The following is a 24,009-nucleotide window of genomic DNA, read 5'->3' on the forward strand; positions in this document are numbered from 1 at the left end:
TCATCTCGAGGGCTGGAACATTAAGGGGTGCAAGTAATGTTAGAGGTGCACAGATCTCTGGTTACACCCTATCAGGAGTACTGCGTTCAGCTCTGGCACTGCACCTCAGGAGGGCTGAATGGGCTCCTCCTGTTCCTGTGTAACAGGCTCGAGGGGCTGAATGGGCCTCCTCCTGTTCCTGTGTAACAGGCTCGAGGGGCTGAATGGGTCTCCTCCTGTTCCTGTGTAACAGGTTCGAGGGGCTGATTCTCTTACTATTCTGATGCGTAACTATTCAGCAGGTGGTCAATGAGTTCCGTGAATAAACATTTCACAAAGGAAAGGATACAAAAAGATTTTATTAACTAATTCTAATCAAATGATTTCCTGCATTGAGCTGGAATACATGGCACTGCTATAGGACAATACAAATCACACTTAAGCTGGACAGAGAGGAGGCACTGGTCACTGATGGCCAGAGAGTGGGCACTGGCCACTGATGGCCAGAGAGAGTATTTGAGAAACAGAGTCAGTGATGAGATGAGCCAATGTGAAGCAGGGCAGTGCCCGCCAGCATTAACAGCCGTGCACTGGCCGACAGGCACTGCTCACACGAAGGTGATCTTGGTGCGAGCCTGGTTAACTTGCCAGATGTTGAGCTCCTCGTATTCCTCCAGCGCAGCCTCGACCTGGGCCGGCGTGAATCCTTTCGACACGCATCGCTGCTCAGCCTCGGAGTACTTCACTTCCCGCACAGCCGTGTCCGCCACCATCTCCCGAATCATGGCAAAGATCACATCGGCCGGGCGCTGGGCTCTGAAACCACACAATTCACATCAAGTACAGCACGTGGCGAGCGAGGGCACGCAGCCCCAGGAGCACGGGGGTGGGGGGGGGGGTCACACACTGGGACACAGTCAGCCCCCGCCACCCCCCCCCCCCTCAATACACGCCAGGCACAGTCTGCACCCCTCCCACTAACCAGTACCCTCCCCCCAATATACACTCTGGGAGACAGGCAGCTCACACCCCCACCTCCCCCCCCCCACAAAATACATACCCCGGGAGCGCACACTGGGCCACAGTCCGCAATCTCCACCCACCCCCCCCCCCCCCCACAACAATACACACCCTGGGACACGCACAGTCAGAATCCTCCCCCAAAATATATGGGGTCACACACTGCGGCAGTCAAACACCCCAAAAATTCACCCTGCAGGACAAGTAGTCATGCATTAAAAAAAGGGGGGGGGGGTCAGGGTACGAGATGGGGGAGTGGGGGTGAGAAGGAAGACAAATGGATGAGTAAGTATGGGGGGGTGGGTGGGGGAAGATGAGGGAGATAGACAGGTCAGGTTAATGAGCGGAGACCCGTGGGCATTGCTCAATGGGACACCAACAGCACCACAGGACAACACTCTGGCCAAACCCCAGCACAGCTCCTGGCGCCCATCCCCCAGCCGGCCTGCTAGTCCCTCCCACAGTTACATACTCCCAGCTGGAATGCTCACCTGCTGGTCTGTCCACGGTCGCCCAGCAGAGAGTCCTTCGACATTTCCATCAGTCTCATGGCTTCATTCACATCGTCCTTCTCCACAGTGTCAACCAGGCGAAGCCGTGCCTGCGGAGACAGGAGCACCATCCGTCAAGAGAGAACAGGGCGAGGGGGGGGGAAAAGAGAGAGAGAGAGAGAGAGAACAGGGCGCGGGGGGGGAGAGAGAGAGAGAGAGAGAGAGAGAGAGAGAGGCGAGGGGGCGGGGAGAAAAGAGAGAGAGGCGAGGGGGGGGGACAGAGAGAGAGAGAGGCGAGGGGGGGGGGGGGAGAAAAGAGAGAGAGGCGAGGGGGGGGCAGAGAGAGAGAGAGGCGAGGGGGGGGGGAGAGAGAGAGAGGCGAGGGGGGGGGAGAGAGAGAGGCGAGGGGGGGGAGAGAGAGAGAGAGAGAGAGAGAGAGAGGCGAGTGGGGGGGGGGGGGGAAGAGAGAGAGAGGCGAGGGGGGGGGGGGAGAGAGAGAGGCGAGGGGGGGGGGGGGGGAGGGAGAGATAGAGAGAGAGGCGAGGGGGGGAGGGAGAGAGAGGCGAGGGGGGGGAGGGAGAGAGAGAGAGGCGAGGGGGGAGAGAGAGAGAGGCGGGGGAGAGAGAGAGGCAAGGGGGAGAGAGAGAGAGAGCAGGGCAGGCGGGGGAGAGAGAGAGAAAAGGGAGAGAGAGAGAAAAGGGAGAGAGAGAGAAAAGGGAGAGAGAGAGAAAAGGGAGAGAGAGAGAAAAGGGAGAGAGAGAGAAAAGGGAGAGAGAGAGAAAAGGGAGAGAGAGAGAAAAGGGAGAGAGAGAGAAAAGGGAGAGAGAGAAAAGGGAGAGAGAGAAAGAAAAGGAGAGAGAAAGAGAGAGAGAGAAAGAAAAGAGAGAGAGAGAGAGAGAAAGAAAAGAGAGAGAGAGAGAGAAAGAAAAGAGAGAGAGAGAGAGAAAGAAAAGAGAGAGAGAGAGAGAGAACAGGGCGAGGAGGGAGCCATTTCCCTTGGAGGGACACTCCTGCACGGACCCGAGCCTGTAATCCCGGCCTTCAACCCAACCGCCAGCCCGCTGCTGCCGTTCAGTCGCCACATCTGCTGTAGCAGCAACGGCCTGCCCCAGAATGGCAGGGCGTCAGGGTTCCAGCTCATTACAGCAGCCCACCCCACACCACTTGCCTTGTGACACCCCCTTCCGTAACCGCTTGTCTACAGTACGGCCAGCTCGTTCAACAAGCCGGCACATCGATGATGGGCCGAACGGCCGCCTGTGTTGCTGTCAGATCCCGTCGCAATCCAGCGCCATCCTCCGGGGTCTCGCTGCAGCCTCACGCCAGCACTGTCAGACAGAGACAAGTGCAATGCCCTCTGGGATGCCCAGCAATTGCCCAAGTCTCCGCCTCTCAACACTGGCCATCTGGACAGACACTCCCTGAAAGCAGGGTACTGAGGACGGGAGAGGGGAGGGGGACGGGGACGGGAGAGGGGAGGGGGACGGGAGGGCATGGAGAGAGAGAGGGGGGGCATGGAGAGAAAGGGGGGGGCACAGAGGCGAGTCAGTGGAGCTGACACCTGATGGGTCAAGATCTTCCTCCTCTCCCCCTAAGTTCTGACCAGTAGACTGAATAGCAGCACTGATTGCATTTTGCACTTTGGCTGACAAGACTTGAGTCTGACTATCCCGGGAGTGACGCATGTGGGCAAGTGAAGGAGGTTCAAATAAAGTTCACGATCACAGGACCTGTCAAGGGAACAAAATGATTAATAAAAAGCATCATGATGACATCACAAGGGCGGAGGGTGGTAATAATTCCATATTAATTGAATCAATGGACAGGGAGTCAATTTTTTAAAAACTATTTAATTTGCTCCATTTGCTGATTTTCTAATTTTAATTCAATTTATAATTATTGTATATATTATTTTATTTTGTTTAATTATAATTAATCTTTATTATACTGATTTTATTGTTGTATACTCCTATATTGTATTATTTACAATGTAATTTGAATTACTTCCAGGTCCCTGATTGGAGCGCGGGCAGGTACAGCGGGAGTGGCAAGGTCGGGGCGAAGGAGTGACGAGAGACTGTAGTGGGGCGTGATCGGGGCCCAGGGGAGGCATGAATTCTGAGCCCAGAAGAGGCGAGGGCCCAGGGTCAGCACGGGCCCAGCCCACACTGCGATATGTGTGCGCACTAGGTCCATGCAGCAGAGCTGGTCTCCAGTCGTCTTGGTTAACCCTTGCCACTGGACCAAGACCTCGCTCTGTCGAGCCCGTGTGGTGGCTGGTGTACAACGGCCACCACACGTTAGAAAAATCCACGCACAGGTATCTTCCACCCTTCAGGATGTAGTTCGGGACCTGGAATATTAGGGCCTTCATTGAAACACCTGTGAACTCATCCCTGTTTGGCGTGGAAGCAAGTCATCCTTGATAGGAGCGACCGCCTATGATATATGACTAGCTGACCCGACACCCCCACCACCCCCCCACACAGCCACGCCCCCCCCCGCCATTCAATGAGACCATGGCTGATCTGTGGTCGAACTTCATGTGAGGTTATCCACTTTGGTGGCAAAAACAAGGAGGCAGAATATTGTGTGAATGGTGACTGATTAGGAAAATGGGAGGTGCAATGAGACCTGGGTGTCATGGTACATCAGTCATTGAAAGTTGGCATGCAGGTACAGCAGGTGGTGAAGAAGGCAAATGGCATGTTGGCCTTCATAGCTCGGGGATTTGAGTGTAGGAGCAGGGAGGTCTTACTGCAGTTGTACAAGGCCTTGGTGAGGCCACACCTTGAATATTGTGTACAGTTTTGGGCTCCTAATCTGAGGAAGGACATTCTTGCTATTGAGGGAGTGCAGCAAAGGTTCACCAGACTAATTCCCAGGATGGCAGGACTGATATATGAAGAAAGACTGGACCGACTGGGCCTGTATTCACTGGAATTTAGAAGAATGAGAGGGGATCTCATAGAAGCACATAAAAATCTGACGGGATTGGACAGGTTAGATGCAGGAAGAATGTTCCTGATGTTGTGGAAGTCCAGAACCAGGGGTCACAGTCGAAGGATAAGTGGTAAGCCGTTTAGGACTGAGATGAGGAGAAACTTCTTCACGCAGAGAGTTGTGAACCTGTGGAATTCTCTACCGCAGAGAGTTGTTGATGCCAGCTTATTGGATATATTCAAAACGGAGTTAGATGTGGCCCTTACTGCTAAATGGATCAGGAGGTATGGAGAGAAAACAGGAATGGGGTACTGAAGTTGCATGATCAGCCATGATCATATTGAATGGTAGTGCAGGCTTGAAGGGCCGAATGGCCTACTCCTGCACCTATTTTCTATGTTTCTATGTTTCCCCACTGGCACTACCTTTGGATGACAAACCCGCTCATCAATCTCAGATTGACAATGAACTGACCCAGCCAGAGCAGCCGACAGGCTCCCGGCCAGCCCTGGCACACGCAGGTACCCACGGCCATGATGCCAGCTATGGGCCAAGTGGAAGCAGCAAGCAGGGCGAAGCAAGGCGAGCAATCAGAGAGATGGGGCGCGGTCCGGGAGAGTGATTGGGTGCAGATGTTCCAGCGCCACAGTCAGTTTTGCAGGGGTTTGCACAGCAGAACAGACGGAATACAAACCCTGCACAACTCACTGCGGCCTGGCCACAGCCAAGCCCAGCAGCAAGTTCAAAGCCATGCCCCAGTAGTGCCAGCCGTACCCACAGCAAGCAGGGAGCCCGACAGACACTGCCCAACCTCGCCGCAGCTCGACAGCAGAGTCCCACCCCCAACCCCCCACATCCCGCAACCCCTCCCTACAGGACAGCAGAGTCCCACCCCGCACTGTACACACACCCTCCCTCCCCCACAACTGGACATCAGACTCCCAGCAAACACAGAATAAGCGACACCACTGGCAATCAACTCAATACCCAAGCAAAACAGCCTGCATTCAGCTCAGCTTTAAGCCGTCAACAACCCTCTATATAAAGGCCGAGACGTTCAATGACAGGCAGCAGGTGCACACTGAGCCCACCCCCAATGCGCCACCCGCCATATTGGTAAAGGCATGGACCGAGGGGATGGCCACAGGTGCAAGTGAGGGGCCGAGTGCCCATTTGATGCCTCCCCAGACTGGAATGCCCCGAATGCAGCCACGCTGGGCTGGCCGTGCTCAGTGAAACGTGGTCCCACGTGCGGCCAACAGGTAAAATATACAGCCCAATGGGGAGTCGGGAACGGCAGGGGGGCTCAGTCCAGCTCCACTGCTGGCCCGCGCATTGTGGTTGGCTCCACTGGCCTGCCTCCCCGGGCACTCGGCCCAGCCCCACATCCTCATCCACCCTCCCCGATCTTGCCTCCCCGGACACTCGCCATCCCCTCCACATCCTCCTCCTCGTCCCCACATCCTCATCCTCCTTCCCCGTGCACTCGCCCTCACCTCACCCCCCCCCCCCCTTATTATGTATGTAGACCATGTATACTAACTGTATAGTCACATAAGGTGTGCCACCAGAGGGCACTGTGGTGGGAGACCTGAGGGTCACCTGCAGAGGTGTGCAGGGCCCAGTATAAAAGGCTGCCCACCATATGCTTGGGCCTCACTCTGGAGTTACAATAAATGGGACTAAGGTCACTACAGCTCAAGTACAGTACTAGACCTCGTGGAGTCATTCATAAGAGTCTTAAAGACATAACACTTATCCTTCCTCTCCTCCCTAATCCCCACATCCTCATCCTGCACCCCGCCCCCCCCTTCTGATAGTGCCAGTCCCTTACTGTACAGCTCCCCCCTCCCTGATAGGCACTGGAGTGGGACTGGCACTATCGGGGGGGGGGGGGGGCGGCAGTACAGTGGAGATTGGCACTTTGTTCTTTAACCAGAGGTTATACAACCCAAGCCCATCCCATGAAATTGCTGTAAAAACCCTTATGGTTCTCGAATGTCCTTTAGCGGAAGGAAATCCGTCAACCTTACCCGGTCTGGCCTATGTGACTCCAGACCCACAGCAATGTGGGTGACTCTTAAATGCCCTCTGAAATGGCCCAGCGAGACACTCAGCTGCAGAAGGCAGCTCCCCACCTCCTTCTAGAGGGCAATAAACGCCAGCCTTGCCAGCGATGCCCACACCCAGTGAATGAAATTGTGGTCGTATGCCTCTCGTCAACCTACTCCTGACACTGCAGCCCGTGCCCCTGTAGCTCTAGAAGTGCTTATACTGCAGTAGGTTTGAATCGTACTACCTGCACTAACAGCACTTTGGAGCTCCAGGAACCAGCACCTGCGCAAGTGCTCTGACCGACCCCACCCCACCCAGTTCACAATCCTTACTGGCCAACCGGAGACTGGTACACACACCTGATCGCCCTTGGGGCAACGGGACACGCACACACCTGCGCCAACCACAACCTCCGGACCACACCGGGTCATTAAAGGCAGAGGCTGCACTCCTACAAAAACTGCTGGCAAGACAGCATTCTGTCCTGAACTCCCGTGTCTCCCCCCACCCCCACCCCTCCGCCAACCCAGCACCCAATCCCCAGGAAGTGCTGAATCCCCGCCCCACCCCACCAAACCAATCACCCCCCAGACAGCACCCAGTCCCCACAGACCGCTAACCCCGCCCCCCAGGCAGCACAGGTTATTACCTACAGATTTGTAGCAAATGCCACAGAAGCTACATAGCCTGAGAGGATGTATATTCGGAGTCTGCAACAGCACCTCACCCAATGAGTAAGACAGTCAGATGAGCAATCATAAGTAGCCACAGCAGATCCAGTCATCCTGTCCCGGGCCCGAGGCAGCATTCCCAGAGTCGGGAACGCCTCCTGTCCCAGGCCAGTATTCCCAGAGTCGGGAACGCCTCCTGTACTGGGCCAGTATTCCCAGAGTCGGGAACGCCCCCTGTCCACAAGGCAGCATCTCAGGCCAGCCAGAATTACACACACAACCGCAGCCCACAGGACATTAGTCTCATCGAAGGCAACCCGGGGTGGAAGGAGCTCGGCTGCTAAAAAGAAACAAAGCAAACTAAGGCTACACACCATCCGCGCCTTCGCTGGGTTGAGAACTGTGCCAAACGGGCGCGGGATTGGCTGAGCAGTGCTGCAAGTGCCCACAGTGCAGGGTATTCAGTGCCACTACCTGCACTGTCAGCACTTTAGCACTGACACAGCCCACAGACAGGCACAGTTCATTCTAATCACACAGGCATAGCCTAGGGACAGCACGGGTCACTAACACTCACTGCCCAGTGACGGCACTGGTCACTAACAATCACTGCCCAGGGACAGGCACTGGTCACTAACACTCACTGCCCAGGGACAGGCACTGGTCACTAACACTCACTGCCCAGGGACAGGCACTGGGCACTAACACTCACTGCCCAGGGACAGGCACTAGTCACTAACACTCAATGCCCAGGGACAGGCACTAGTCACTAACACTCAATGCCCAGGGACAGGCACTGGTCACTAACACTCAATGCCCAGGGACAGGCACTGGTCACTAACACTCAATGCCCAGGGACAGGCACTGGTCACTAACACTCAATGCCCAGGGTCAGGCACTGGTCACTAACACTCAATGCCCAGGGACAGGCACTAGTCACTAACACTCAATGTCCAGGGACAGGCACTGGTCACTAACACTCAATGCCCAGGGACAGGCACTGGTCACTAACACTCAATGCCCAGGGTCAGGCACTAGTCACTAACACTCAATGCCCAGGGACAGGCACTGGTCACTAACACTCAATGCCCAGGGACAGGCACTGGTCACTAACACTCACTGCCCACTAACACTCACTGCCCAGGGACAGGCACTGGTCACTAACACTCACTGACCACGGACGGCACGGGTCACTAACACTGCCACAATCACAGGAACAGCCACAAGTCCATTCCAGCAGCTCAAACACTTCCTGCATTGGCTCCCGAACAGCTTAACTCGAACTTTAAGGTTATGCCCCCTTGTTCTGAATACATCTATCAGAGGAAATAAATTCCTCTGTATCCTATCAAATCTATTTATAAATTTAAACACCTCAATAAAATCACACCTCAACCTTCTATACTCAACGGAATACAGGCCAAGTTGATGCAACCTGTCCCTATAAATATAACCCTCTCAGCTCGGGTATCATTCTGGTGCATCTACGCGCTGCACCATCTCCAGGGCCAATATACCCTCCCCCGAGGTGCGGTGCTCAAATAGAACAGATGCATTTAAGGGGAAGCTAGATAAACACGAGGGAGAAAGGAAGAGAAGGATCTGCTGATAGGACGAGATGATGTTAAGTGCGAGGAGGTTCGTGTGGAGCATAAACACCAGCACAGACCTCACTGGACCGAATGGCCTGTTTGTGTGCTGTAAACGGAACGCAGTTACTCCAGATGTGACCAAGGTTCTGTGTAACTGAAGCATCTCTTCTCCCTTTGTATTCCAGCTCCTTTCAGATAAAGGCCAACATTTCATTCGCCTTTCAGTTTCAAAATTCTCATCCTGGTTTACAAATCCCTCCATGGCCTCCTTGTCCCTCCCTATCTCTAATCACCTTCAACCTCACCCCCCCCCCCCCCCCAGGTGTCTGCGCTCCTCAAATTCTGCCCCCCCCGAACATCCCCGATTATAATCGCTCCACCATCGGTGGCCGTGCCTTCTGTTGCCTGGGCCCCAAGCTCTGGAACTCGCTCCCTAAACCTCTCCGCCTCTCTTTCCTCCATTAAGACGCTCCTCAAGACCTACCTCGGAGCAAGCTTTTGGTCACCGACCATAATTTCTTATGTGGCTCGGTGTCAAATTTATTTGTTTTGTCTTACAACACTGCTGTGAAACGGCTTGGGACGTTTTATTGTGTTAAAGGTGCTATTGAAATACAAGTTATTGTCGCTTTTTATACTTGTGCACCAGACTTTGGTGATGTGTGTACCTGGACACCCAAATCTCTCAGCTCCCCCACATTCTCGCCATTAAGACAATACTCCAAAATGTGGCTTTTTTGGATCCAAAGTGGACAACACCTCACTTGGGCCACGTTGACCAATTAAAAGGAGGAAAGAGAGGCGGAGAGGTTTCGGGAGGGAGTTCCATAAAAAATAGGTGCAGGAGTAGGCCATTCGGCCCTTCGAGCCTGCACCACCATTCAATATGATCATGGCTGATCATGCAACTTCAGTACCCCATTCCTGCTTTCTCTCCATACCCCTTGATCCCTTTAGCCGTAAGGGCCATATCTAACTCCCTTTTGAATATATCTAACGAACTGGCCTCAACAAGTTTCTGCGGTAGGGAATTCTACATGTTCACAATTCTCTGAGTGAAGAAGTTTCTCCTCATCTCGGTCCTAAATGGCTTACCCCTTATCCTTAGACTGTGACCCCTGGTTCTGGACTTCCCCAACATTGGGAACATTCTCCCTGCATCTAACCTGTCCAGTCCCATCAGAATTTTATATGTTTCTGTAAGATCACTTCTCATTCTTCTAAATTCCAGTGAATATAAGCCTAGTCGATCCAGACTTTCTTCATATGTCAGTTCTGCCATCCCGGGAATCAGTCTGGTGAACTTTCGCTGCACTCCCTCAATAGCAAGAATGTCCTTCCTCAGATTAGGAGACCAAAACTGTACACAATATTCCAGGTGTGGCCTCACCAAGGCCCTGTACAAGTGTAGTAAGACCTCCCTGCTCCTATACTCAAATCCCCGAGCTATGAAGGCCAGCACACCATTTGTCTTCTTCACCACCAGCTGTACCTGCATGCCAACCTTCAATGACTGATGTACCATGACATCCAGGTCTCATTGCACCTCCTTTTCCTAATCTGTCACCATTCAGATAATATTCTGCCTTCCTGTTTTTGCACCAAAGTGGTAACCTCATATTTATCTACATTATACTGCATCTGCCATACATTTGCCCACTCACCTAACCTGTCCAAGTCACCCTGCAGCCTCTTAGCATCCCCCTCACAGCTCACACCGCCACCCAGCTTAGTGTCATCTGTAAACTTGGATATATTACATTCAATTCCTTTGTCTAAATCATTAATGTGTATTGTAAATAGCTGGGGTCTCAGCACTGAACCTTGCGGTACCCCACTAGTCACTGTCTGCCATTCTACAAAGGACCCGTTTATCCCGACTCTCTGCTTCTTGTCTGCCAACCAGTTCTCTAATCCACGTCAATACATTAACCCCAATCCCATGTGCCTTAATTTTGCACACTAATCTCTTGTGTGGGCCTTTTGAAAGTCCAAATACACCACATCCACTGGTTCTCCCTTGTCCACTCTACTAGTTACATCCAGAGCTTGGCACCCAGGCAACAGAATGGTGGAGCGATTATAATCAGGGATGCTCAGGAGGGCAGAATTTGAGGAGCGCAGATATCTCGTGGGGTTGAGGTTGAAGATTACAGAGATGGGGAGGGGCAAGGCCATGGAGGGATTTGTAAACCAAGATGAGAATTTTGAAATTGAAAAGCAATCAGGAAGGCGAATGAAATGTTGGCCTTTATCTCAAAGGAGCTGGAATACAAAGGGAGGAAGAGAGGCTTCAGTTACACAGAATCTTGGTCACATCTGGAGCAACTGCGTTCCGTTTTAGAGAGTTTACATTGAGGCCAGTTATAGTGGGCAGATGTCCACGTCGCACTGAGGGCGATGCTGCCAACCGAGACACACTTTCTTCCGCTCTTCCACCACCCCAGAGCCAGGACAGCAGCCGAGACCGAGCAGTAGAGACAGGCACCCAGCCCAGGGGGAGGCCCCGCGGCATTGGGAGGTACGCACCAGGGCCGTGGAGATACGCAGGATGGACAGCAGCGTCCTAGCCGAGGTGAATGTCGTGTCCTTGTTGATCCTGGATTCCTTCCTCATCTCCACGTAGGCCGCGGTGATGTAATCGGCCAGCGACTCGGGGACCAACGGCTGCTTGTTCTTGCACAGGGTGATGTAACGCCTGGGCGGGGAGGGTAAGGAACAGGCGATGGGTGGGCAGGCCACTTTCAATCAATCAACACAACTCCCCCACCCCACCCTGCTGCGACGGACACCTTACCTCATGAGCTTCATATCCAGCGGCTGGAACTGCGAGGGTGGCTGCTTACAGTGCTGGTGCACATAGGTGATGTGCTGGGCAAGCCTGAGGGGGAACGGTGGGAGAGACAAAACGCAGATCACGCATACAGGAAGATGCACACATACATCGCCCATCAGACAATAACCGGGCGACAACACTAGGGGAAGCCCCAACCACCGCCTGTGCCCCACACAACCCCATGTATTGCTCTGACCCCGCCGCCTAGCGACGCTGTCTCAGCCCCTCGCCCGCATTCGAATACTCTGGCCTGCATCAGCGCCAGCGCGCACACACCCGGACAATCTTACAGCGCAAAGAACCAACCACCCCATCCCTCGGGACTGTCCCGACTCTCCCGTCAACGGCAATAGCTTCTCATCGATTTTCAACATCCGCATCACCAATCTCCTCTTAACCTCCTCTGCTCCGACTGAAAAGAGCCCCAAGTCTCGTCTCTCATGTTGTCTTACAGCACAGAAAGCCATTCAGCCCTTGGTGCCGGCTCCTCAGAACTGAAGCTTCAAATCCTTGGGATTGTCTCAAAATGCTTCTGTTAAGTCCTGACTCTAATGTACTGACTTACACGAGACATGCTGAAGTCAAGGTCACTCAGGACCTGCACCTTTAATTCCAGCTCTCCAGTGCTGCACTTGCCTGAGACCTCCCTTTATATACCTCAGTGGGACAGGTATGGAGTGTCCTGCAAGTGCACCCCTGGTGGTAAGGTATGCTTATTGTTACAGGTCATATCCAGTTACAGTCATGTATAGCATGGTAAGATACAGTTATATACAGTAATGTGAAATACATGACAGTTTCAGCGATGTCCCGGACGCTGTTCTTAAAGGCTCCAGAACTGGGCTCAATATTCTAACTGCGCCCTGTTTGCAGCGATGTTTGTATATCACATCCTTGTTGGTCGAACTGAGCACCCTCAAAACCCCAGCTGTAATTAACTTCTCCTCCCCCTTTCAACGATTTACATATCTGTATCCCCAAGGCTCTCTGCTTCTCGACTCCTTTTAAACGTTGACCATTCAGTATTCATGTCCTCTCATTATTCTCTGACCGAAAGTCGTTCATCTGGCATTTCTCCAGGAGATTTCTGCTGCCTTAGGTCCCTGTTAATGACACTACCTGTGTGTCTGCCTGTGAATGGAGTGTGTATAAGGCAGTGTTGTCCAACACGTTAGTCACGAGCCACATCTGGCTGATGAGCACATTTGGATTCCCAAATTCCGTGCTTGATGCAGTTCAGAGAAGGTCCACTCGGTTGATGCCGGAGATGAGGGGGTTGAGTTATGAGAAAAGGTCGAGTAGGTCGGGCCTGTACTCATTGGAATTCAGAAGAATGAGAGGTGATCGTATCGAAATGTATAAGATTATGTGGGGGCTCGACAAGGTAGATGCAGAGAGGATGTTTCCACTGATGGGGGAGACTAGAACTAGGGGGCATAATCTTAGAATAAGGGGCCGCCCATTTAAAACTGAGATGAGGAGAAATTTCTTCTCAGAGAGTTGTAAATCTGTGGAATTCGCTGCCTCAGAGAGCTGTGGAAGCTGGGTCGTTGAATAAATTTAAGACAAAGATAGAACTGATAAGGGGATAAGGGGTTATGGGGAGTGGGCGGGGAAGTGGAGCCGAGTCCATGATAGTATTAAATGGCGGAACAGGCTCGAGGGGCCGTATGGCTGACTCCTGCTCCTATTATGTTCTTATATTGATGAAATGAAAGCTCAGTAAGATCTCACTGTGTGCGCTTGTTGGCAAAACCTCCCAGCACTGCGCTAAGCCACATCTCCGTTAACGTTAGTAAACCCCTCACTTCACTGCGTCCTCTGGATCACAAATTCCCAAACCCGTGACCTCTACCACCTAGAAGGACAAGGGCAGCAGGCACAATGGGAACACCACCACCTCCACGTTCCCTCAAAGTCACACACACCGTCCAGACTTGGAAATATCCCTTCTTTCATCTTCGCTGGGTCAAAATCCTGGAACTCCCTCCTTCACGGCACTGTGGAAGCACCTTCACCACACGGACTGCAGCAGTTCAAGGAGGCAGCTCACCACCACCTTCTCAAGGGGCATTAAGGGATGGGCAATAAATGCCGGCCTTGCTAGCGACACCCTCATCCCAGAACGAATAAAAAAAGGTCACAAAACATCGCAAACATCAGGCTATCTGCTGATCTTACTCCCTGCACTCAACCCCCCTTTCTAGTCTGTTTTCCCCATTATCCTTTCCTCCCGTTTCTTCATCCTGGTTTTTCCCTTCCCACCCCAGACTAGTTACTCTCGCCAGTCAGGGCAGAGTTGCCAGCGGTCACAGCAACATCACCATCTCGTACATAGGCCTCACCTGCTCACCGAACTAGTTCCAGACCTCCCCCAGAGAGGGGGAGGGGGGAGAACGCGCGCGGCTCCTCCCCCCAGCGAGACGCGCAGCCCCTCCCCCCAGCGAGACGCGCGCGCGCGGCCCCTCCCCCCAGCGAGACGCGCGTGCGCGGCCCCTCCCCCCAGCGAGGCGCGCGGCCCCTCCCCCCAGCGAGGCGCGCACACGCGGCCCCTCCCCCCAGCGAGGCGCGTGCACGGCCCCTCCCCCCAGCGAGGCGCGCTCAGGGCCCCTCCCCTCCTCCCCCTACCTCAGGTCGTTGTCTCGGTCGGGTTTATCCTGTATGAGCCACAGGAGATCGAATCGGGAGAGCAGAGCGGCCGGCAGCTGGACATTCTGCTCCACGGTCTTCTTGGGGTTGTATCGGCCGTAGGCGGGGTTCGCCGCGGCCAGGATCGAGCAGCGGGCGTTCAGGGTCGTCATGATGCCAGCCTGAAACGGAAATCAGCGCGACACATTCATTCCCAACAGCTCACAGTGCAGGGTTGCAGCCCACCCTCGGCCCAAAGTACAGCTCAAAATAAAGAGATGGCCCCTTGACAGGGAGCGAGTCTGCTGAAAGTGGAACAGTCTGCCAGGGTCCCAGGGGAATCGAGACAGAGCCAGATTAAGAGGAGCACAGAGCTCTCGGAGAGTTGGTGAGACAGCACCCGAAGGACTGTGTGCAGTTTTGGTCTCCTTACCCAAGAAAGGATACACTTGCCATAGAGAGTGCAGCGAAGGTTCACCAGATTGATTCCTGGGATGGCAGGACAGTCGTATGAGGAGAGATTGGGTCAACTAGGCCTGTATTCACCAGAGTTTAGAAGAATGAGAGGGGATCTCATTGAAACGTACAAAATTCTGACTGGGTTGGACAGACTGGATGTTTCCCTTGGCTGGGAAGTCTAGAACAAGAGGTCACAGTCTCAGGATATGGGGTAGGAATGTTAGGACTGAGATGAGAAATGTTTTCACTCAAGAACCTGTGGAATACTCCACCACAGAAGATTGTGGAGGCCAAGTCACTGAATATATTTAACAGGGAGATAGACAGATTTCTAGAAACAAAAAGCATCAAGGTGTATGGGGAAAAGTGGGAATATGGTGTTGAGATAGAGGATCAGCCATGATCATATTGAATGGCGGTGCAGACTCGAAGGGCCGAATGGCCTACTACTGCTCCTATTTTCTATGTTTCTATGTTGTGGGGCTGGAGGAGGTTACAGCCACGGGGAGGGCAGGGAGGGATGTGAAAATGAGAATTTGAAAATCAAGCCAATGTAGATCAGTGAGCACAGGGGGTGATGGTGAGCGGGACTTGGTGCGAGTTAGGACACGGGGCAGCCGAGTTTTGGATGAGCTGAAGTTTACGGAGGGAGGAAGGTCAGGCGGGAGTATGTTGGTGTATTTATTTGGGGGGGGGGGGGGGGCGGCAGTGGTGCTGTCGGGGTTCAGTAACCAGTGGGATGCCACAGGGATCAGTGCTGGGACCCCAACTATTTACAATCTATATTAACAACTTGGAAGAAAGGACAGAGAGAGAAACGTAGCCAGGTTTGCTGACGATACAAAGATGGGAGGAAATGCAATGTGTGAGGAGGACACACAAAATCTGCAAAAGGACATAGACAGCCTAAGTGAGTGGGCAAAAATTTAGCAGATGGAGTATAATGTTGGGAAGTGTGAGGTCATGCACCTTAGCAGAAAAAAAAATCAAAGAGCAAGTTATTATTTAAATAGAGAATGATTGCAAAGTGCCGTGGTACAGCAGGACCTGGGGGTACTTGAGCATGAAACACAAAAGGATAGTATGCAGGTACAGCAAGTGATCAGGAAAGCCAGTGGTATCTTGGCCTTTATTGCAAAGGGGATGGAATATAGAAGCAGGGAAGTCTTGCTGCATTTATACAGGGTATTGGTGAGGCCACACCTGGAGTACTGCGTGCAGTTTTGGTTACCATATTTACGAAAGGATATACTTGCTTTGGAGGCAGTTCAGAGAAGGTTCACTCGGTTGATTCCGGAGATGAGGGGGTTGACTTATGAGGAAAGGTTGAGTAGGTTGGGCCTCTACTCATTGGAATTCAGAAGAATGAGAGGTGATCTTATCGAAACGTATAAGATTATGAGGCGGTTTGACAACGTGGATGCAGAGAGGATGTTTCCACTGATGGGGGAGACTAGAACTAGAGGGCATGATCTTAGAATAAGGGGCTGCCCATTTAAAACAGAGATGAGGATAAATTTCTTCCCTGAGGGTTGTAAATCTGTGGAATTCACTGCCTCAGAGAGCTGTGGAAGCTGGGACACTGAATAAATTTAAGACAGAAATAGACAGTTTCTTCAACGATAAGAGGATAAGGGGTTATGGGGAGCGGGCAGGGAAGTGGAGCTGAGTCCATGATTGGATCAGCCATGATCTTATTGAATGGAGGAACAGGCTCGAGGGGCCGTATGGCCGACTCCTGCTCCTATTTCTTTATGTTCTTATGTTCCTCGAGAGCGATGTGCAAAGGGCAGAGTGGAAGAGCACGGTCTAGACAAGCCAGTCCCAATCCCAGGCCCTCATGGGTCTGCACTTGCCTTGGCGATGGAGATGGTCTGCTGCTCCATCACCTCGTGAATGGCAGTCCGGTCCGAGTCCATCATCTTGTCAAACTCGTCGATACAGCAGATCCCTTGGTCAGCCAGCACCAGAGCGCCGCCCTCCAGAATCATCTCCCCGGTGACCGGGTCCTTCATCACCGCAGCAGTCAGACCCACGCCCGAGGAGCCTCGGCCGGTGGTGTACTGACCTGGGGGCAACACACAACAGTGTGGATCAGTACCAGTCCTACACACACAGCATGGGGTCAGCACGATCCCACACACACACACAGCACGGGGTTAGCACCGGTCATACACACACACACACACACACAGGACACAGTTTGCGCACAGCACAATCCGTCCACCATGTCCTGCTGTAACCAGCCTCCCTTTACTTGGATTCCAATCTCTGCCCTCCCCCCCCACCCACCTCCCTTCTCCTGACCCATGCCCCTCTTCACTCTGTTACTCCTCTCTGATCTTTAACCTCTCGCCTTACTTTCCACATTGCTCTTTGCAGGCAATGCTGGGGAGAGCGCGCTGTCCTGGGACATTATCCCTGCGAGACTGTAGTCGGGTTCCACGCCAGAGGGCAGGTACTGCCCACCCATGCACCCAGCAGTCCCTTGCCCCCGTGAAAGGCACTCGCAGGAACATGGGTCATCCAGTGTGGGGCACAGAGAATGGACACGGCCCCAGTCCGCCCCTGGATGCAGCACAACCCTTCCAGCAGACAGTGGCCGCACTGCAGGCTCAAGTGTTGGGGTTGCTGCAATGGGAGGGAATGCGGGCAGGGGACGAAGGCCGAGGAGGGGGGACGGGACGTACGACCGAGATGAGGGGGGGGGGGGGACCGAACGACCGAGACGAGGAGGGGCCGAGACGAGGACCGAGACGGGGGGGGGGGGGGGGGGGGAAAAGAGAGAGAGAGGGAGGGGACCGAGACGAGGAGGTGGGGGGAAAACCGAGACGAGGAAGGGAGGGAGGGGGAGGAGGAGACAGAGACGAGGAGGAGGGGTGGGGGCCAAGACGAGCGGGGACAACCCGGGACCTGGGGGGGGGGGGGCCAAGACGAGGAGGAAGGGGGGGTGGAGACACACGACCCAAGACGAGAGGGGACAGAGACGAGATGGGGGGTGGGGGGGTGGGGAGAGAGACGGGACCGAGACAAGGGGGGGAGGAGACCGAGACGGAGCGGGGGGGGACACCGAGACGAGAAGGGGGTGGGGAGAGAGACGGGACCGAGACAAGGAGGGGGGGGTGGCCGAGACCGGGGTGGGGGCACACACACCGAGACGAGAAGGGGGGGGTGGAGGGACGAGACAAGGTGGGGGGGGTGGCCGAGACGGGGAGGAGGGAGGAGTGGGGGGACGAGACAAGGGAGGGGGGGGGGGGTGGCTGAGACGGGGAGAAGGGAGGAGTGGGGGGACGAGACAAGGGGGGGGGGGGGGGTGGCTGAGACGGGGAGGAGGGAGGGGGGGGACACCGAGACGAGGAGGGGGACGGGGATCACATCTTCAGGCTGGCGAATCGTGTGTGGCTCAGAGGGATTAGAATCAATCCCCTCCCCCCCCTCCCGGACTGACTGAACAAGCCGCTGAGAGTTGTTGATGCCAGTTCATTGGATATATTCAATGGGGAGTGAGATATGGCCCGTACGGCTAAAGGGATCCAAGGGGTATGGAGAAAAAGCAGGAAAGGGGTACTGAGGGAATGATCAGCTGAGCTGCACTCACACCAAGCAGATTAAAGCCCTCATTAGCTAACCACTGGAGTACACGATTCTCACAGTGCACACCAGCGCTCTACGCCCACACGAGGACAGTGAGGCAGCACAGATATCACACTGCACGATCCGACTTGCAGTCAGAGGGAGTCTGGCGGGGTCCGCACTTACTCCTGGGTGCCAGCCGGTCTATGTAGCAGAGGAGCTGGGACTTCGCCACTCCGGGATCTCCCATCAGACAGATGTTGATGTTTCCTGAAAGCGAGAAGAGATGATCAGTGTCAGGAAGAGACGGATGCTCAACAGTCACTAACAGTGCGAGCGATGTGCGCGGAGGCAGGGCCAAATGCGACCCTTCCGCGAGACTCAGCGGGCCAGAGGCTCGCCTTCCATTGGCCTGCCTTGCTCGATTCCTGCGGTGCTAACTCTCTTGCTAGCCCTCGATGGGGGTAAAGTTTCTCCCAATTTAACATAGTAATTCGAATAGAGGAGAGACAGCATAGAGGGATCTGGATGTCCTCGTACATGAAACACAAAAAGTTAGTAGGGGATAGAATTAATCCCCGACACCCCCCAGACTGACTGAACAAGCCGCAGAGAGTTATTGATGCCATTTCATTGGATATATTCAAGAGGGAGTTAGATATGGCCCGTACGGCTAAAGGGATCAAGGGGTCTGGAGAGAAAGCAGGAAAGGGGTACTGAGGGAATGATCAGCCATGATGTTATTGAATGGTGGTGCAGGCTCGAAGGGCCGAATGGCCTACTCCTGCATCTATTTTTAATGTTTCTATGTTTAGTATGCAGGTACAGCAAGTAGCCAGGAAGGCAAATGGAATGTTGGCCTTTATTGCAAGGGGGATAGAGTATAAAAGCAGAGAAGTCCTGCTAACTGTACAGGGTAATGGTGAGGTCACACCTGGAGTACTGCGTACAGTTTTGGTCTCTGTATTTAAGGAGGGATATACTTGCATTGGAGGCTGTTCAGAGAAGGTTCACTTGGTTGATTCCTGAGATGAAGGGGCTGCCTTCTGAAGACAGGTTGAGCAGGTTGGGCCTGTACTCGTTGGGAGTTCAGAAGAATGTAGGAGGGGCAGTGATCTTATTGAAACATTAAGATTCTGAGGGGGCTTGACAGCGTAGATGCTGAGAGGATGTTTCCCCTCGTGCAGGAATCTAGAACTAGGGGGCATAGTCTCAGAATAAGGAGTTGCCCATTTTAGAGGGTGGTGAATCTTTGGAATTCACTGCCCCAGAGAGCTGATGAGGCGAGGTCATTGACTATATTCAAGGCAGAGATGGACAGATTTTTGAACAATAAGGGAGTCAAGGGTTATGGGGAGTGGGCAGGCAAGTGGGTTGAGGCCAAGGTCAGATCAGCCATGATCTTATTGAATGGCGGAGTAGACTCGAGGGGCCAAATGGCCGACTCCTGCTCCTATTTCTTATGAGCACACTCATTCCCAGGGACACACTCCTCAAATCAGACCGATTTCAGGGTGAGCTCCACCCGCCCACCCTCGAATGAGGTCAGGTAGATTTCTGGTGGCCAGTTAATCACCGGGACAGAGCCGATAGACCAGAGACGCCCCAAACACAAGCGGTCAGAACCACAATGCCAACTCGGCAGGACAGAGAGCATGGCCCCCTCCCCTTGCACTGTCGGAGGGGCCGTCTTTTGGATCAGACATTAATCCGAGACCCCATCTGCGCTCCCCGGTGGATTTAAAAGATCCCACGGCACTATTTCGAAGAAGAGCGGGGGATCCTTTGGGGGCCTGGTTCACCTCTCCTCCCTCCCCTCCCCCTCACCTCGGATCCTCATCCCTTTGGGGGACTGGTTCACCCCTCCGACCAGGAGCAGGAGCAGCGCCTTCTTCACATCCTCGTGCCCGTAGATTTCAGGCGCAATCGAGGCCGCCAGCTTGTCGTAGAAATCCTCCTCTGTAACAGGAGACAGGGTCAGTCCATTGCACGGGGTGGGGGGGGGCAGTGCACCGTACCGGAGAGGGCCAGGCTGCAACCACTGACACATCACTCGACCAAGACACTCCACCGCAGCTCAGGCACCGACACTTCATTCAATAAACGCCGCAATCACACCATCGCCCTGGGCCTGGCTTCCGAACAGCTTTTCAAGGCGCAGGTAGAAAGGGAGAAAGCAGGGGGGGTTATGCTTGAACTGTATAAAACACTAGTTAGGCCACAGCTGGAGTACTGCGTGCAGTTCTGGTCGCCACATTACAGGAAAGATGTGATTGTACTGGAGAGGGGATTTACAAGAAAATTGCCGGGACTGGAGAATATTGGCTGTGAGGAAAGATTGGAGATGCTGGGTGGGTTTTCTTTTGAACAGAGGAGGCTGAGGGAAAACCTGATTGAGGTGTATAAAATTGAGGGGCCGAGACAGATTGGGTAGGAAGGACCCGTTTCCCTGAGCAGAGGGGTCAACGACCAGGGGGCATAGATTTAAAGTAATTGGTGGGAGGTTGAAAGGGACAATCTCTTCACGCAGAGGGTGGTGGGGGTCTGGAACTCACTGCCTGAAAGGGTGGCAGAGGCAGAAACCCTCACCACATTTTAAAAAGTGCTTGGATGTGCACTTAAAGTGCCGTCATCTGTAGGGCTGCGGGCTGAGAGCTGGAAAGTGGGATTAGGCTGGGTAGCTCTTGGTCGGCCGGCGTGGACACGATGGGCCGAAATGGCCTCCTTCCGTGCTGTAAATTTCAGTGATAAAGCAGTCAGGCCGTTACCGGTTTACTTGTCGACGTCACATTGGCGACGACAACAATCCACAACGACAGAGCATGGGCATTAACTGCAGCGAGCACGGAACGCCATGCCCGAATCTATCGCACCCGCCACTCACACAAGCCCAGCTCCCCCTTCTCACGCACAATGGACATGTCATGGCCTTGTCTTATCTCCCCCAAGGATGCCCGCCCTGCTGACTCTCGCTGGGTTACTGACCCACTAACCCAAAGGGGCGGAGACGTCACAGCAGGTCAGCAAACACAGCTCAGAGACCAGGGTGGGGGGGGGGTCAAACCTGGAAGTCTCGGCGCATCAGCTCACTGTCATATATCCGCGAACAGGCACCCAATCACAGTGCATGCGACTGCCAGGGGATGCAGCACTGCACCACTCACCCGTGATTTGTCTCAGCTCTTCCTCGCTCAGCTCCTGCGATCCCAATTCATCGTCTTCAGTTTTAATCATCTGACAGATCCGGTGGGCCTCCAGGTAAGTCTCCGACAGGAGCCCCTGAAATCAGAGCCATCAGTTACCCCACAGCACCAGCTCGGTTACTGACCGGACACCAGAGCCAGCAGTTACTCCACAGCACCAGCTGAGTTACTGACCGGACACCACCAGAGCCATCAGTTACCCCACAGCACCAGCTCAGTTACTGACCGGACACCACCAGAGCCATCAGTTACCCCACAGCACCAGCTGAGTTACTGACCGGACACCACCAGAGCCATCAGTTACCCCACAGCACCAGCTGAGTTACTGACCGGACACCACCAGAGCCATCAGTTACCCCACAGCACCAGCTGAGTTACTGACCGGACACCACCAGAGCCAGCAGTTACTCCACAGTACCAGCTCGGTTACTGACCGGATGCCAGGACCAGCAGTTCCATTCCTGGGCTGCCCACCGGGACCCAGAATGACCATACAAGCTGCCGGATTGTACAGCCCACCGCTCGACTCCTGTCCCACAGGGAAAGCCTGTAGGTGGTTCCAGCACGCAGTCTTTTTGAGGGGAATTAAACCGAGGGGAGGCAAGGGGAGCAGTGCTGGAAACCAGAGACACAAACAGCAAAGCTGGCAACAAACAGCAGGACCGTCATCGTGTGAGAATCCCTTCCGTGTACACAGATATACGTAGGGTTAGGGTGAGAGATTGCCCATCGTGTTCAGATATACGTAGGTTATGGGGTCAATGTGAGAGGTCCCCGATCGTGTATAGAGACAGACGTAGGGTCAGTATGTTAGATCCCCGATCGTGTATACAGATACACGCAGGGTTAGTGCGAGATCCACGATCATGTATACAGATATACGTAGCGTTAGGGTGTAAGATCTGCGATCGTGTATACAGATATACACAGGGTTAGGAGTCAGTGTGAGAGATCGCCCATCGTGTACACAAAAAAACGTAGCGTTAGGATTTGGTTTAATCCAACATGATTTAAGGTTTTTGCTTTCTTTTTACTTAGCTAGCTTGTGGATTTATGTTGTATCTAGAAATAATGAAATGGTTTAAATTGCTTTAAGTTGATGGTGGCAGGGCAGGTTGGGAAAGCAGTTAAAAAGCTGACAGGATCCTGAGCTTCATGAATAGAGGCAGAGAGGATAAAGGAAAGGACGTTATACTAAACCTTTACAAAACATTGGTTCGACCTAAACTGGAGTACTGTGTCCAATTCTGGGCACCGCACTTTAGGAAGGATGTGAAGGGAGCAGAAAATATTTACAAGAATGATTCCAGGGATGAGGGACTTCAGTGACATGGATAGACTGGAGAAGCTGGGGTTGTTCTCCTTTGAGCAGAGAAGGTTGAGAGGAGATTTAATCGAGGTGTTCAAACTCGCGAGGGGTGTGGACAGTAGATAGAGAGAAACTGTTCCCATTGGCAGAAGGGTCGCAAACAGGAGGACACAGATTTAAGGTGATTGGCAGATTAACCAAGGATGACATGAGGACATTTTTTCTTTAATGTAGCGAGTGGTTAGGATCTGCCTGAAATGGTGGTGGGGATAGATTCAATCGCGGCTTTCAAAGTGAGTTAGACAAGTACCTGAAGGAAACAATTTGGAGGGCTACGGGGAAAGGGCGGTGGAGTGGGACTGGCTGAGGTGCTCTTACAGAGAGCCGGCACGGGCTCGGCAGGCCCAATGGCCTCCTTCTGTGCTGTAACCGTTCTGTGATTGCAGCAATCCACCGAGAGCTCTAACCTGGACCACCTGTCTGAAGCCGGACCTCATCATGGGCAGGAAGATGCCGGTGATGCCAACATGGTCTCCGGGCTGTGCCAGCCTGGTGTTTTCCCCCCGGCTAAACACCGTCATGCTGCGGGGAATGTTCCCCACCGGCACCTGGTCACTCTGCGGAAACAAAGGGCCCATCAATATCCAAACACAGCGATGGAGGAGCAGCAGCTCGCAAACTTTCTTTCTCCCCCGCTCTCTCTCTTCCCCCCCTCCCCCCATCTTTGCCATCTCCCCCTGCCCCCTCACCGCCCCCCCCCAACTCTCTTCCCCCCCAACCCCTTCTCTCTTCCTACCCGCCACCCCTTCACTCTCCCCCCCCCCCAAACCCCTTCTCTCTCTCCCCCTCCCACCCTCTTCTCTCTCTCCCCCCTCACCCTCTTCTCTCTCTCTCCCCCCTCACCCTCTTCTCTCTCTCTCCCCCCCCCACCCCCTTCTCTCTCTCTCCCCCCCCCACTCCCTTCGCTCTCTCCCCCCCCCACCCCTTCTCTCTCTCTCTCTCCCCCCCCCACCCCCTTCTCTCTCTCTCTCTCTCCCCCCCCCTTCTCTCTCTCTCTCTCCCCCCCCGCACCCCCTTCTCTCTCTCTCTCTCTCCCCCCCACCCCCTTCTCTCTCTCTCTTCCACCCCCACCCCCTTCTCTTTCTCTCTCTCCCACCCCCTTCTCTCTCTCTCCCTCCCACCCCCTTCTCTCTCTCTCCCACCCATTCTCTCTCTCTCCCACCCCATTCTCCCTCTCTCTCCACCCCACA

The 24,009-nt window shown here is 53.8% G+C and overlaps 1 protein-coding gene across 1 annotated transcript in view; it reads right to left on the minus strand.

Moving 5' to 3' along the window:
- Positions 1 to 319: 319 nt before the first annotated feature.
- Positions 320 to 24,009, minus strand: part of LOC139232633 (DNA replication licensing factor mcm7-B-like) — a 35,830-nt gene continuing 12,140 nt past the window's right edge. The window contains 10 exon segments of the mRNA XM_070863064.1: positions 320 to 795; positions 1,491 to 1,600; positions 11,281 to 11,449; positions 11,549 to 11,632; positions 14,216 to 14,397; positions 16,531 to 16,742; positions 18,434 to 18,517; positions 20,075 to 20,206; positions 21,412 to 21,526; positions 23,227 to 23,376. Coding sequence (XP_070719165.1) covers positions 588 to 795; positions 1,491 to 1,600; positions 11,281 to 11,449; positions 11,549 to 11,632; positions 14,216 to 14,397; positions 16,531 to 16,742; positions 18,434 to 18,517; positions 20,075 to 20,206; positions 21,412 to 21,526; positions 23,227 to 23,376 — 1,446 coding nt within the window. The 3' untranslated portion in view covers positions 320 to 587.

This window comes from Pristiophorus japonicus, chromosome 20 (assembly GCF_044704955.1).
Source record: "Pristiophorus japonicus isolate sPriJap1 chromosome 20, sPriJap1.hap1, whole genome shotgun sequence".
Classification (NCBI taxonomy): domain Eukaryota; kingdom Metazoa; phylum Chordata; class Chondrichthyes; family Pristiophoridae; genus Pristiophorus; species Pristiophorus japonicus.